The sequence below is a fragment of the Dermacentor albipictus genome, chromosome 2 (assembly GCF_038994185.2).
Source record: "Dermacentor albipictus isolate Rhodes 1998 colony chromosome 2, USDA_Dalb.pri_finalv2, whole genome shotgun sequence".
NCBI classification, from domain to species: domain Eukaryota; kingdom Metazoa; phylum Arthropoda; class Arachnida; order Ixodida; family Ixodidae; genus Dermacentor; species Dermacentor albipictus.
The window spans coordinates 164,297,323-164,311,533 of NC_091822.1; the positions used below are offsets into that span (position 1 = coordinate 164,297,323).

Consider the following 14,211-nt stretch of genomic DNA (forward strand, 5'->3'; position numbering starts at 1 on the left):
TTTTCGAGGGGCGGATGGGGGGAGGAGGCGCGGGGGTGATGCACTTGATCGGGGACAAGGAGAGGGGAAGGAGGGAGTCCTGGGCAAGCTACATACTACCACAGAGAGAGAGAGAGAGAGACAGAGAGAAGAAAAGGAAAAAGCAGGGAGGTTAACCAGATGGGTAGATCCGGTTTGCTACACTACGCTGGGCATACTACCGCATAAATCTCTAGAAACTGGGGCGGTGAGCATGTGTCCGGTGTGCCATCTCCTTGCCACGCACCGCGTTGGCCCTTCGTGGCCGATACTGTCGCTACGATAACTGATTAATTCGTGGGGTTCAGCATGGGAAGGCAATGCTGGGTTTATCACAGACACCATAGTGGAAGGCGCCGAATTCATTTTGGCTACCTGAGATTGTTTAAGGTGCACCTAAGTCTAAGTACACAAGCGTTTTTGAATTTCGCTCCATCAGAATGAGGCCGCTGCGGCTGGGATTCGAGCTCTCGACCCTGTGTTCAGCAGCATACTCACTAAGCCATGTCTCATACCCTTTAAGCCATATCACGGTGGTTGTGAGAATGACCAAACTCGCTTAGCCGGGATAACTGCGAAAACATTTTCCCCAAATGTGATGAAATATTCTTTCTATGCTATTCTTCATGTGCCACCTACTTTTCTCTCCTTCTCCTCCGCGATAGATAGATAGATAGATAGATAGATAGATAGATAGATAGATAGATAGATAGATAGATAGATAGATAGATAGATAGATAGATAGATAGATAGATAGATAGATAAATTATCATAGCCACGTGACCAAAATTCTGTTTGAGCAGGCTCTTCTCGGTTTTTCTTTTTTTTTCCCCGCATCTACGAGCTTGACTTTTCCTAGGAAATTGCTCGAATCAGCGCGGCCTCATTAGCAAGCAGGACGAGAACGTGCCGTGTAATTAAACCGCAATAAAGAGCTCCTTCGCGGCTCTTCTAGCGCGCTCATTAAAACGCGTCACCTCGGAGGAGTGCCGACCGCCGCAAACCTAGACTGTACATAACCCTCTGAGTGCTTGCTTTTTTTTCTTGAAGTGTTCGTGTTTCATTACTATTATTATTATTATTTTGCCTGTCTGCCCTCGCGATAATGAAAGGTTTACCTCAAATTAAGAGCAGGTGTCGGGTGGGGAAGTGGGATAGTGTGAGGCCAGGCCTGAAAGTTTGTGTAATCAACACCTCGCTTTCTTCTCACATCCTCGGACCACTGCTTTGATCGTCGAGCTTCTCGTATTTTGCATCGTTCTGACGTGCTGCAACTGCGCACGCCCATCACTCACTCACTCACTCACTCACTCACTCACTCACTCACTCACTCACTCACTCACTCACTCACTCACTCACTCACTCACTCACTCACTCACTCACTCACTCACTCACTCACTCACTCACTCACTCACTCACTCACTCACTCACTCACTCACTCACTCACTCACTCACTCACTCACTCACTCACTCACTCACTCACTCACTCACTCACTCACTCACTCACTCACTCACTCACTCACTCACTCACTCACTCACTCACTCACTCACTCACTCACTCACTCACTCACTCACTCACTCACTCACTCACTCACTCACTCACTCACTCACTCACTCACTCACTCACTCACTCACTCACTCACTCACTCAATTAGAAGAGTTAACTGTTGGGCTAGTTGGTCGTCCATATTTTAAGTAGTAGCTTAGTGCGAATAAAACCACGGACACAAGAAAGAAAGACGGACAAGGACAAGCGATACTCACAACTGTTTAATGGAAGGAAGGATAGTGAATATATATATCCTCTTGTCACGCATGCGCCTACCAAGCAGAAGCGAAGCCGGTACATGCACATCAAAGGCGGTTGCGCAAGAAGTTAAATTCGGCTGAAGTTAAATTGTGCTGCCCTTCCTTCCATTAAACAATTGTGAGTAGCGCTTGTCCTTGTACGTCTTTCTTGTGTCTGTGGTTTTATTTGCGCTAAGCTACTACTTCAAATCTGTTCCATATAAACCGTTGGAAAGAGATACAAACCTATTCTGTTTATTACGTTTGCAGCCAATGCATAATTGATGACTGCAACCAAGAGCATGCTTTGTGCGACGGCATCCAACAGAAAAAATTTCACTTCAGGACTCTCCTTTGTTGCCATCATCTGGAGTCACTGGGGATATCACAGCGATATGTGTGTGTCGAGAATGCACATCTTTATCATAATTTGGACACGCAGCCCCAAAGTAAGAGAGGGAAAGATCTTTACTGAAAAACGGTGACGCCTGCCGATGTGTAAATAACATTTCATCAAGAAAAAAAATTGTGATTGCCTGCATGATAGCTTGCGTCAAGAACAGAGTGCCAGAGAGAAAACAGGCTTTAAGAGAGGGACATACAAAAACAAAGGAATTGGAAGAATAATGAATATACGAAGCAAGATAAAGATGAACGTAAGATTTGTCCATTCGGCAATGTCAAAGAATATTTTGCACATTTCTTGCATGGAAGAAACATTTTTGAAGGCTTGTGAAGGAAGCAATTAACCCGGACATGCGAAATTTATGTATTCAAAGGCTAAAACGGCCTAATGGATTAAGTTATGCACATTTTCTTCTTCCTTTTGTAAAAAGTTGTTTCATCTCCGAGCAGGGTAACACTACTGTTTGTATCGAACTACGCTAGTCACGATTAGTGCTCTTGAATGACTTGGACAATAGGTCATTGTCCTCCACCATGTTGATCGTGAACACTGCTGCAGACTGCAACTCTCAGAACCACGCTATGTGATCAGGGTTTGCGAGAATTCAACTTTTTTATTGGATCCTGGCGATTGCAGACATGCGATGGCTGGAAGACTAAATGTTTACAACAACAACAAAAAAACGGTTTTGCATACAAAAGTATGCTGTAGGTTTCATTACTTTTCCGCATTTTTGTATAATTTGATATGAAGACAAGCAAGTTTAGTTGTAACGTCTTGCCCGTCTTTACGTTCCCTCTTCGCTATTGTGATAGCCTTAGTTTGAAATCGTGGCCATATTCGTGACACTATTGATGTTGCTGCTGCGGATATGTTCTGAAATGAAACGCGCTTTTCGTTAGTAAATCAGAGTGCAGACGGGCTGTTGAGCGAAGATTTATTTGCGCATGCGCGACTCATGTTTCAAACTTGTAACCCAAAGCTATTGATCACTGTGGTATAAACGGCCATTGTGGCAGAATTGTTCCGGTCAGGATAGGACATTTCTGCCCCAATGACCATTGAGGTGCAGTCGAGCGCGATTTGAAGGTTATCGCGCGAGCGTCAACCAGCCCAGCACTCCAGGCACCTGGCGGCCGGTTTCGGGACAGGAAAAATCATGATTTCGCACTCTTCTCTCCCTCGTTCGCTGTTACATACAACAACCATCACCCCGCGAACAAACTCACCGCCCTTTCTCTCTATTCTACGCTTTCCATTTGTTGCGATAAAGTGTGGACTTGGTTACCTCGTATCTTCGCTGCTTAAGCTAATGTTCTTGGTCACCCATTCTTCCTGGCTCAGCAGCAGAGACGTTACATAGGCTAGATACAGCTTCGTAACGTCCAATTTCAGATAATACCAAAGAATACGTCATGCGCACTGCGATCACTGCCTGTTCGCAGAACAAAAAAAAAAGAAAAAGAAAGAAACTGATAGCCCAGCAGGGAGTGACGGCTGCTGAAGGAACAGTAAAAAGAGTAAGGGAAGCAGGCCTGATACCTCCCTCACCTCGGCAGAGAATTCTGGGCCATGGCGCTGTTCGCGTTCCCGGTCGACGCTCGCGCGATAACCTTCAAATCGCGCTCGACTGTACAGGTCAGGACAGGTTCATAATTCAGCAGTAAATGTCCTGGTGCACTCTGCGATAAGAACAAAAAGAAAGAAAGAAAGGAAGAAAGGACTCGGCATGTTTCAAGGCAGACTTTTCTACAAAAATGCTTCCCCCTTTTGTTTCCTTAGTTCTCGACCAGCTATGCCCATGACCAGGCGAATCGCATGGTGATGAGCGAACAGGTGAGAAGATTCATGTAAAAGCATGTGTCTGGTGTAAATGTGTGACTGTGTTCGTGCAGTGATTCTAAAAAACTTGCGTTCCTATACTTTATGAATGTTCATATCTGGGTTACCCTGAATGCTGCACATTGTTCAAACGAACTCTTCGTGTATGCTAAACCCAGCAGTTTTTTTTTTGTTTATTTTTTGTTTTTGTGTGTGTTAGACTCGGGCAACTCAGTTAACGACTGTGCAACGAGTGCAAACTACATGATGGTAATGAGCATGTGCTGTATCACTGTCGCCCCTACACCACCACGCAGTTAGCAGCAAGGGCTTGGTACACGCGATGAAATGCAGGTTAGTGATTCTGTAGGGCCTTGTGCGAAAACTGGGGCCGCTTTCCGAGCCACGGTGGACCCGCTGTTACGTACTTACGCTACTCAGGACTTATAGGCCTTCGTTAACCCTTAGGTAATCATCCGGAACTGACTTGTTTATTTATTGCTGATTTTATGTGGTCGTAAATTTTCTTTCTTATTTTGCCTGCACTCCTATTTTGCCTCCACTTTCTCCTTTTTTCTATATTTGTCATGCCATCTGAAACTCCCCATCTGAAGTAGTAAGCGCGAGATTACAGCAGGGCGTGCATCCTCAATTTCCAGTTTCTCTCTCTTTCCCTTCTCTGTCTAATCCCGGGCTACTCGGTTCATTTCTACAATGAATAAGAGAAGGACCCAAAGAAGCCGAGGGCAGGTGTGCAGACACCTTATGGCGAAGCTTTCGGCCGTAGACGGCAGCGCTAAAACACGACGCAACCTCGCCAGAAATGCAAGCAAAACGGGAACGGTGCGATACACATTCGCCGTGACAACTCCGATCGCTTATCACGGGACAAGAGTGTCCGAAATCTGTAAATGTCGAAGAGCGCGTGCTCCGCACGACTTGGACATAATCGTGGTCGGAATCGGAAAAATTCCAAGTGCGAACTTGGCGAAGTTCGATGCGTAACACTCAGGCGAGCAATCAACTATGAGTTGTTGTCATCTGGAACATCGTCTCTATCGGCCAGCCGGTTGCACATTTCTGCAAAGTGCGGAGATACTGTACACGTGTATACCGATGGCTCTGTCACACCATATGCCTCCACTGCAGCCTTCGTCATTCCACATATGATCATCGCTCGGCGGTTTAAACTAGACCATAGCTCAATATCAGCTGCCGCAGAACTTGTTGCTATCCGGGAGGCACTTCGATTTCTCTCCGAGGAGCCTCCTCACGCATGGACGATATTCTGCGATTGCAAGCCAGTTCTTCAAACGATTGAGTGTGTCCTCAGACGGGGCCCGTATTATTCCATGGCTATAGAAATCACAGAACGTCTCGACCACGGAGCTAGAAATGGCCACAATGTCACCTTTCAGTGGGTACCCTTACAATGTGGCCTGATCGGGAACGAACAGGCAGACGCTGAAGCGAAAACTTCTCTAGATAATGCTTGTGAAGTACGCATTCCGTTCTCACGAACAGACACAAGCGCCCTACTTCGTCGTGTAAACCGCAACTCTATGTTAGAACACAGGACCCAACCAGATCGACGACACAAGCGATTACAGAAATGGGACCAAGAAATGAAATTTCGTATGCCTCACAAGCTCAAAAGAAGCCACACGAGCATGGTGCACTGGATTCGCCTTGGTGTAGCATTCACCAACCGTTATAGACATGTGATAGGTGCCAGTGATACTAGCCCAAACTGTGAATGCTGTGAGGTGCCAGAAACACTTGAACATATATTCTGTGTGTGTCCCGCCTGCACGCAAGAACGACAGCAACTTGTCTCTTCCATTGCAAAGATCCATGAGAGACCGTTATCAGACGAGTTTCTTTTAGGTCCTTGGCCTAATGCAAACAGCGCAGGCCTGGTAACATGAGCCGCTATAGCTTTTTTCCAAGCCACTGGGCTGGACGCACGGCTTTAGAGAGGCCACAACTCTGTGAATTTGTATATACGCATCTCTTCCTTATACCATATCATTCACCAGCCCTTTACGTCTCCGTCCCTTTTCCCCAGCGTAGATTAGCAAGCTAGAGCAAGTTATAGCTCAGGCCGACCTCTCTGCCTTTCTGTAAATAAATCTCTCTCTCTCTCTCTCTTGATAAAATCGAAACCACACTCTATAACACATCACACTGCGCTGCAATCAAAATGAGGGTAGGTGAGGTCGATGAAATAATGATGTTCCAGTAAGTTCCGCCTAATCAAAGTGCAATCGCAACAAAATATGCATGAGGGATGTCTATAAGGGTGCCCTCTGTTTGCTCGTCGCTTTAATCTGATAATAATAATAATATTTGGAGTTTTACGTGCCAAAACCACTTTTCTGATTATGAGGCACGCCTTAGTGGAGGACTCCGGAAATTTTGACCACCTGAGGTTCTTTAACGTGCACCTAAATCTAAGCACACGGGTCTTTTCGCATTTCGCCTCCATCGAAATGCGGCCGCCGTGGCCGGGATTCGATCCCGCGACCTCGTGCTCAGCAGCCCAACACCATAGCCACTGAGCAACCATGGCGGGTGCTTTAATCTGAAGCTTTCGCCAACTCTCTTCACCGGTCAGGCACGCCTGTTCTCAATTTTCACTCTCTCCCGTGGCCCTCGGCTCGTACTTTCTTAAGAGCAAGGCAAACACCGTGCATGCACTTAAGGGGCTGGGGAGACATGACCAAACTTCGCTGTTTGTCATCCTCTCGCACCGTCCGCTTATTTACTTATCGAGAAAACTGGCGAATGTTTGAATATATTTCTTGTGTCAACTATTTAGTGCGGTAATTTTCAGGCTATTCACCTTTAGGTAGCCGGCTTCTGATAGCACGGGGAACTTTTCTTGTTTAACCGTAAACCGATAGTGAAGTTTCGTTCGCAGCCAAATGGCCTGCGAGAAACCGTGTAAGAAAGAAGCCGTAATGAGATTTTTTTGTGCGTGTGTTGTGTGCATGCGTGTGTGTGCATTAAACTACGCTCTTTACTGTTGGTGGTTGTGGTGTGCGCACAGCTCAGAAGTTTTCCGCCAACTCGAAGTGGGGAGCTCCTGAGACAGCCGCATGATTGATGTTCGGCATGCCGTGGATTATTTTTTCATTGAACTGAAGGAGTGGTTCACGCTGATAGGCACTATAGTATTCAAAACCGATCTGCCGGTTCCGTCTGCGGTGCTTTTGATAGGCTAGGAGTATCTGTGGAGTATTTTGAAACAAGGAAGAGTAAAAATATGGGAATTGTTCGGACATTACGTCGAATAGATTTACGTTGCGAGGAAATGGCGCCAGCATCATTTGCTTCTTCCAACGTCCATCTTATCGAGAAAAAAAAAAAGAACCGTTGCTGTCCTGCGCTATAACACAATAGTAGTAAGCTGGACTATTATTATTACAACCCGACAACAGAAATTTGCTGGGTCATGGGTCGTAATTACACGCTCAAAGTAACGGCACGAAGTTAACTGGCCGAAAGGGTTTGCTGGATGTAGTGTTCTGCTTCTAAGCGCAAGAACACGAGATCGCCAGCAGCCACACAGTCGCGCTCAGTATATACGGTGAGCTTGTCCAGAGAGAAAGAGAGAGATAGAGAGTGCGGTAAATGCATATAGGCGATGAAAACTAATCCAAAGCCCTCCTCTACGGTGGCGCGTACCATAGGCCCAGCGAACCTTCGAGACAATGTAATCAAATCAGTGACTTGATCTCTTCAACTAATCGAAGCTGGCAAGGGCACTGAAATAGCGCTCAGGCAATCAATCGTTGGTTTGGGTTGGAGTTACAAGCCACGGTTCAACACCAACCAACCGTGATTTTTGTTCGCCGCCGAGACTTGAAGAATCCAAGCGCCGCCGCCGTGTAGACACAACGGCGTTGACCGTACGCGCCCGACACCTGGTTGCACCAATAACCTTCAGCTAACACACGTACGCGTACAAAAACCACAAAACGAAAGCCTAATAAGGCGATATATCCTGAAAATCTGTCGGCAGTATTACAAAAGAAAGTAAATTGCCCCAAAAACAAAGGTTACGGCGCTAAGCAGGCGAGGACGAAGTGAGAAACAAACAACACATACGGGTGTCATTCCCGTTTGTGTCTCACTTCGTCCTCACCTGCTTAGCGCCGTAACCTTTATTTTTGAGTCATGAACTAACTAGATCAGGAACAAGTTTTGTTAAATTGTCTCCACAGTGGAGTTATCACACCTACGTCATAACACCACACAGCCGGGCTCAATGCTTGCCGGTAGACCACTAGAAACAATGAAAACGACCTCAAATTGGAGGTGAAGAAATAAGAAGAAAATGATAGTGGCAGGAACAAAACCATTATAGAAAATATTGCGATGCACATTCATTAAATTTACAAATAATAAACCACAAGTATGCTCATTCGTTAACATTTTTGAGTTCATTGGTTCATTGCATAAATTTTTTTTTGTGTGTGCAACACGTGGTGCGCGACAATTACGATCACGAATAAACTAGAGCCTTTTATTGTATTGTTTCCTTAATGAGCTTGCCTAACGGCGCTTTTAACGAGCTTTCGGAGCATACTCGCAAGAGGAGTGCTAAGCACTGGTATTGTCGGAATCCTCATGAATTCCTACCGCGTAGCGCAAGAGAAAAAGAAAAGAAAGTCGGTTAGCTAGCAAAGGAAACGTGGCGTAATTTAAAATAGAGCTATTGTGGTACAGGTGATTTTAGTTTATGTGCTTCCGGCTTTTTACGATCAGCTTAGTTTGGTACAGATTCGCGCGAAAAGCCAATATGTTACCAGGAGCAAGGCTGCTTCGCTCTAATCCGAAACGACTTCATAGTGTGCTAGCATGAAAGAAGACCTATTATACCGTGCTTACTATACGCACGCAAAATGTATTTTGCGATATACCCGTCTGTCGAAGAGCTGTTCTTTCCTAGTTTCCTTGCGCAGGACCCGAGAGAACCAAGTAAGCCTGTAGGCTGCGTAGAAAATAAAATACGTTGGAGCTCAGACAAGAGTGCCGTTATGGCCGGCAACAAAAGCGCGCTGATGACGCAGTATGAGGGCGCCGGAAGTAGAGCCCTGAAAAGAGCTCCTCGTGAACGGTCATCATCGCCTTGATAATTTTCTTTTTTGCATTTGTTTCTTGCGTCCTCCATTGTGGCGACAGCTGCTGCCCACCACGAGGGTGCACTGTTTTTGAAAAACAACAAATTGAAAAGACAGAAGCTTAAACTCGCGATATGTTCTCCTGTTTTTGTTTTCTAACTTAGTCTACTCTCTTTGTATACGTACCTCGTGAGGGTATATCCCACGCTTTGCCTGAGTTTCATCGATCAAGACTGTATCACTATATATTGACTGCGATGACTTGCTCATAATACAGTAAGAAAGAAACGAAGCGCCGACGGTTGCTTGTTTTTGTGTCTTCTTTATTGCGATGAACTTTCGCGTATATATCTTTGAGAAAGTTTACAGGATTGCCATGCTTGTTCTTGGTAGTACAGTGTAATCATGTACGGGCGCCGTCACGGCGTCAGAAAATTCGCAAAACTCGCAGTGTGTCGACGTCGAAGGCATGTCCTGCCTCGACGTTTCATAAGCCCTGAGCTTTTATTTTGGCAGTATACCATTTTGATGTCGTAGATTGAAGTGCCTGGCGTCGGAACATACCTTCTCATCAATAGGCTGAGACGAGGATTATTGTCTTTCTTCTATAGCGAAATAGGTGTGATTACTTACGGCAGATGCAACAAGCAAGAAGGAATTAAGAAGTAGCAGAGAAGGATCAAAAGTATGAATATGTCGAATCAAGATATGTGGAGTGAAAGAATGAAAATGAGAGTTTTTCTCGGGTGGAGGAAGTCTCTCGCCTTAGACTTCGGGCCGGGGCGGCCCGTAAACCAGCCATCATTTGGGCTTGGGGTCAACCAAACGAAGGCATTGTCCAGTGTTTGAAGTGCTCCGCTCCTGCGTCTGCAGCAGATGGCCACCATCTATTTGGAGGTACCATAGAACAAAGACAATTCCTGAAAGTGTACTTAAAAGTGCCGAATTTAACAGTGATCAAACTGAAGACTATAAAGGATAGATTATGGACAACGCATTTTATAAGTCACTATTGCGGTATCTGTGTGAAACAGACCTGCATGCTTATGTTTGGTTTCATATTGACGTTATGCCACATACAACCCAACCGAAATCAGAAGAAAGGAAAGAAGTAAGGAACAAATGAATGAATGAAGCAAGGAAGGAGAAAACAACAGAAGGACTGAAAGAATGAACCAATTAATCAAAGAGTGAACGAATGATCGAGGGATTGGGAAAATGAGGTTACTTGAAGGAAGGAAGGAAAAAATAAATGGATGAAGGAACAGGTTAAGGACGTAAAAATTAATAAATGAATGAAGAAGTGCACGATGGAGGAATTGGAAAGCAAGGAGTGTATGAATGGAGGAGCGAATGAATGAATAAAGAAGCTAGTGCACGAAGGAACGAACGTATGAAGTGCATGAAGTGAAGTGCATGAAGTGTATGAAGTGAACGTATGAAGTGCACGAAAGTGTATAAAGTAGTTTAAAAATGTTTGATTGCGTGGTTGTGTGTTTCCTTGTTCGTGTTGTGTAGCAGAATCGTCTTCAAATGCAATTGGACTGTGCCACATGCGAAATCCCCTCCCTCAATGCCTCTTTGGAGGACTGTGAGGTATTTCTAGATAGATGAATAAATAAATATAAATGAATGAGGTTCCGAATGATTGAATGAAAGAAAAAAAAGGAAGGAAAGAAGGAAGGGAGGGAGGAAGGAAGGAAGGAAGGAAGGAAGGAAGGAAGGAAGGAAGGAAGGAAGGAAGGAAGGAAGGAAGGAAGGAAGGAAGGAAGGAAGGAAGGAAGGAAAGAACGAACAAATGAAGAAACGAAGGGCTTCAAAAAGAAAATGTACCCATTTGTTGCCATGACAAAAAAGAACCCATAACCTGGAGTAGTGGTATACCAAAAAAGATGAAGGAGGCGGGGAGGGAGGGTCCGTCTTACGCAACCCTAGCCTCACGTGGTTTTCCTATACGTTGGTGCGGGCCTCGTATTAAGTGTCCAGCTTTCCGCCTCACCTCGAAAGGAACACATCTGTCTGCTCCCGCCTCCAAGCCTCACGCCTTTACCGTAAAGAAAAGCACGCGGGGAGAAAAGAATGAGGCTTTAATGCTACGCCACTGAATGAGGAAGGAGGTATGAGTTAGAGCAGGCGGAAGAAAGAGGGGCGTTCGCCAGCTGTCGCCAGATCGAAGCCGTGCAGAGAAGCCAGTCTCAACGACGCAGCAGCGACGGACCAAACGGGACGACTTTTCCGCAGCCTTTTCTGCGACACACCTCATTTTCCGCCTTGAGGCGTCGCCTTCGGCCCCAGAAAAGAAAAGGCGCGTAGGTGGCGCCTCCTGCTTACAATTTCTCGTTCTGTTGTTGTCACGCTAACGGTCCGGAGGGGGCAACAGCCAAGGACTGGCGAAAGAAAAGGAAAGGTCGGAAGGATATCGTATGCCGAAAATGAGTAGTTGACGCAATCACGTCCGAAAGACGCTTCGGTAACCCCCCTTCCCCTTCTCGTTGTGTCGTCATGAAGAATAGGATGGAGACGCGCGATGACACCCGCAGTGCAGTCTGAGTGTGGACAGTTGCAGGGCCCGTTTGTTCGTCCGTGGTTGTTTGCTACTGCATGTCTGCACGTAGGCTTATATTTTTTTACGAATGCGCGTAATAGAACGAATGCAGTCGCCTCTCATTATCGCATGGCCATTCACCCCTTCTTCATTTCTCTTTGACGCCACTCGAAGGGGAGGATCTCCAACACTGCGCGCCAGGCGCAATCCTGACTGCAGGTGCGCGCAAACTCGTGATGGGGTCGTTCTGCGTATTCGGTCGTGTTTCATCAGGTTGGCGAGTTCAGCGGACTCCAGAATATACTGATGCTTGTTTGTTTGACTTCTTGTTCCTTCTTTCAAATGTCGCTTCGTTCTTTAGTTCACATGGTCGTTCTATTTTCTTATCTATGGGTTACTTTGGAAGGACTGACATAATAGATATTAACTCGGCTACTCCATTCGGACACGTGATACAGCCCTGATTGCATTTGAACGGGACATCAAATGCCCGCTCAAGTTGTCATTACCACCTTTAGGAGCTTAAGCTTACTGCAGTAGTAAGTAGTTGATTTCACTGCGGAAAGCAGTTGAAATGAATGAATGAACGAAAGATTGACTGGCAAGGAACGAAGCAACGAGCGAAAATTTTTGGCTACTGGCTCGGAGTACTGCCAGTCCTCGACCACACGATGATTTTCTTGAGTGCTTGCAGCATCAAAATGCAGGGTGGCGAGCTACTTGAAAAGCTTGTTGGGTTTGGGCGTTCTTTATTCATGTTTGCTTTGCCGATCGCCGTAAGTCCATGCTGCATTGTAGGAGTGACAATACTGTACCATCTTGTATATTTCCTGCATTTCGCATGCGCTGTAGTCTTGGTCAACTAAGAGTGCACCACCAACCAACTTGTGAGCAAACACTATTTGGGTGGAGAAATGCGTTCAAATCAGTAGAAAAGCGGTAGAAAATATGCGAACTAAGCAAGATGGGTGTTTGGTACTTGCTCTGTTTTTTTTCTTCTCTTACTCATACTCATTTAGCGCCGCTACTGTTACTTGTCAATCTTGTACTCCTTCTCATCCAGTCAGTGAGGCGTAGCGAATGCTATGGGGTTCATTGTCACTCAGTCATTAACGAGAACCGGTGGCATGTTCTGAGAAGGGAGGACGGCTCGCCCATTGTGAGCCACTGATCCCATTCCGCCGGCATCGTAGGAAGCGGAACTGCGGGGATCTCGCTTCGGAATAGAGTGACAGGTATGGTTAACACCGCAATCTGCTCTTGTGTTACCACTTAATTGGTGTTCGGTGTTACATTTATTTATATTATGCAGATGCAGCGCACATCTTTGGAATCTATGTGAAGCGCTTAATCAATTGCTATGAATTTGCCCACTTCATTAACGCGTTTTTCGAGTAGAGGGAACTCGCACGCGCGTCTGTGCCACGGAAGGTGACAACTGTTATGTTGTCTTGTATTTCTTCCTTTATTCTTATCTATTTTAAATATATCGCCCGCATATTTGGCCAATCCTCAGTTGCGGTTATGCTGCTACAGTACAAAAATCATCATCCTCTCAATAAGGTAGCTGGCGTAGGCGAATTTATTGCCTAATTGTTTTGAAAGTAGGCGTAGAAACGTTAGAGTTTGCTTTATTAGAGAAACTTTGCTGTTGATGACGTATATTCGCTACAGTGTGAATATTTTAGTGTCATTTGTTCTATCACTCAGTGTTATTTCAGAAAACAAGACCAGCAACTTGGACCCTTATGAGGGCGGCAAGGAAATAGCACTGTCTTGCGTGTCAGCTAGTTGACAGCACAGCAGCAGCATCCATTTAGTCAGCAGCTACGGTCACGAAAATCCGGTAGTGATCGCAAAGAAAGCGTCGCAAAGAATAAATAAATAAATAAATAAGTAAATAAATAAATAAATAAGGAAATGATGGAAGTATAAATCTTGTATGTTGTATAACGGAAGCTTGCCGTTGCTTAATGGTTTAATCTGTAGGACTTCCACCCATGCTTAAGCAGACATATATGCTTCAGTGACGATGAGACACTTTATTTGAGCTTGGACTACAATGTATGCTGTCATTTACTTTTTATTAACATTTCTAGACGGCGCCTACGTCGTTCACTGCAGCGCGGCGTTAGAGTGAATCTGGCGATGTGCCCGGTGAAATATGCGGTGCGGTGAAACGTTCCGCAGCCCCGCTTATGCATGTCTCGGGGATCAACAAAAATAGGTGAAAAAAAAATCGACATTACAACAAGATGTCAAAAAAAAAAAGAAGAGCGATGGAAAAGCTGACGCCACGCTCTCGCAAAGGAAAGGAACGCGAGAAGTGGAAGCGGCGTGGAAACGGGGTCGAGTAACAACAAAGAGGTCTTCGGGGGCATGCGTGGGGAATTCCGAGAGGCGCCCCGTTCTTCTATCCCTTGCCTCTCTCTATTGGGCTGGCGTGTGCTGGCACTTGTACTGGCTGGCGGTTGCGGCAGAAGGAGTGATCTTCAAGCGCCCGT

General features: G+C 45.7%; 1 protein-coding gene across 1 annotated transcript in view; it reads left to right on the top strand.

The window, feature by feature from the left end:
• Positions 1–14,211, top strand: part of LOC139056253 (uncharacterized) — a 642,331-nt gene that overhangs the window by 246,790 nt on the left and 381,330 nt on the right. The window contains exon 3 of the mRNA XM_070534328.1: positions 3,995–4,048. Coding sequence (XP_070390429.1) covers positions 3,995–4,048 — 54 coding nt within the window. The remainder of the gene's footprint in view (positions 1–3,994; positions 4,049–14,211) is intronic.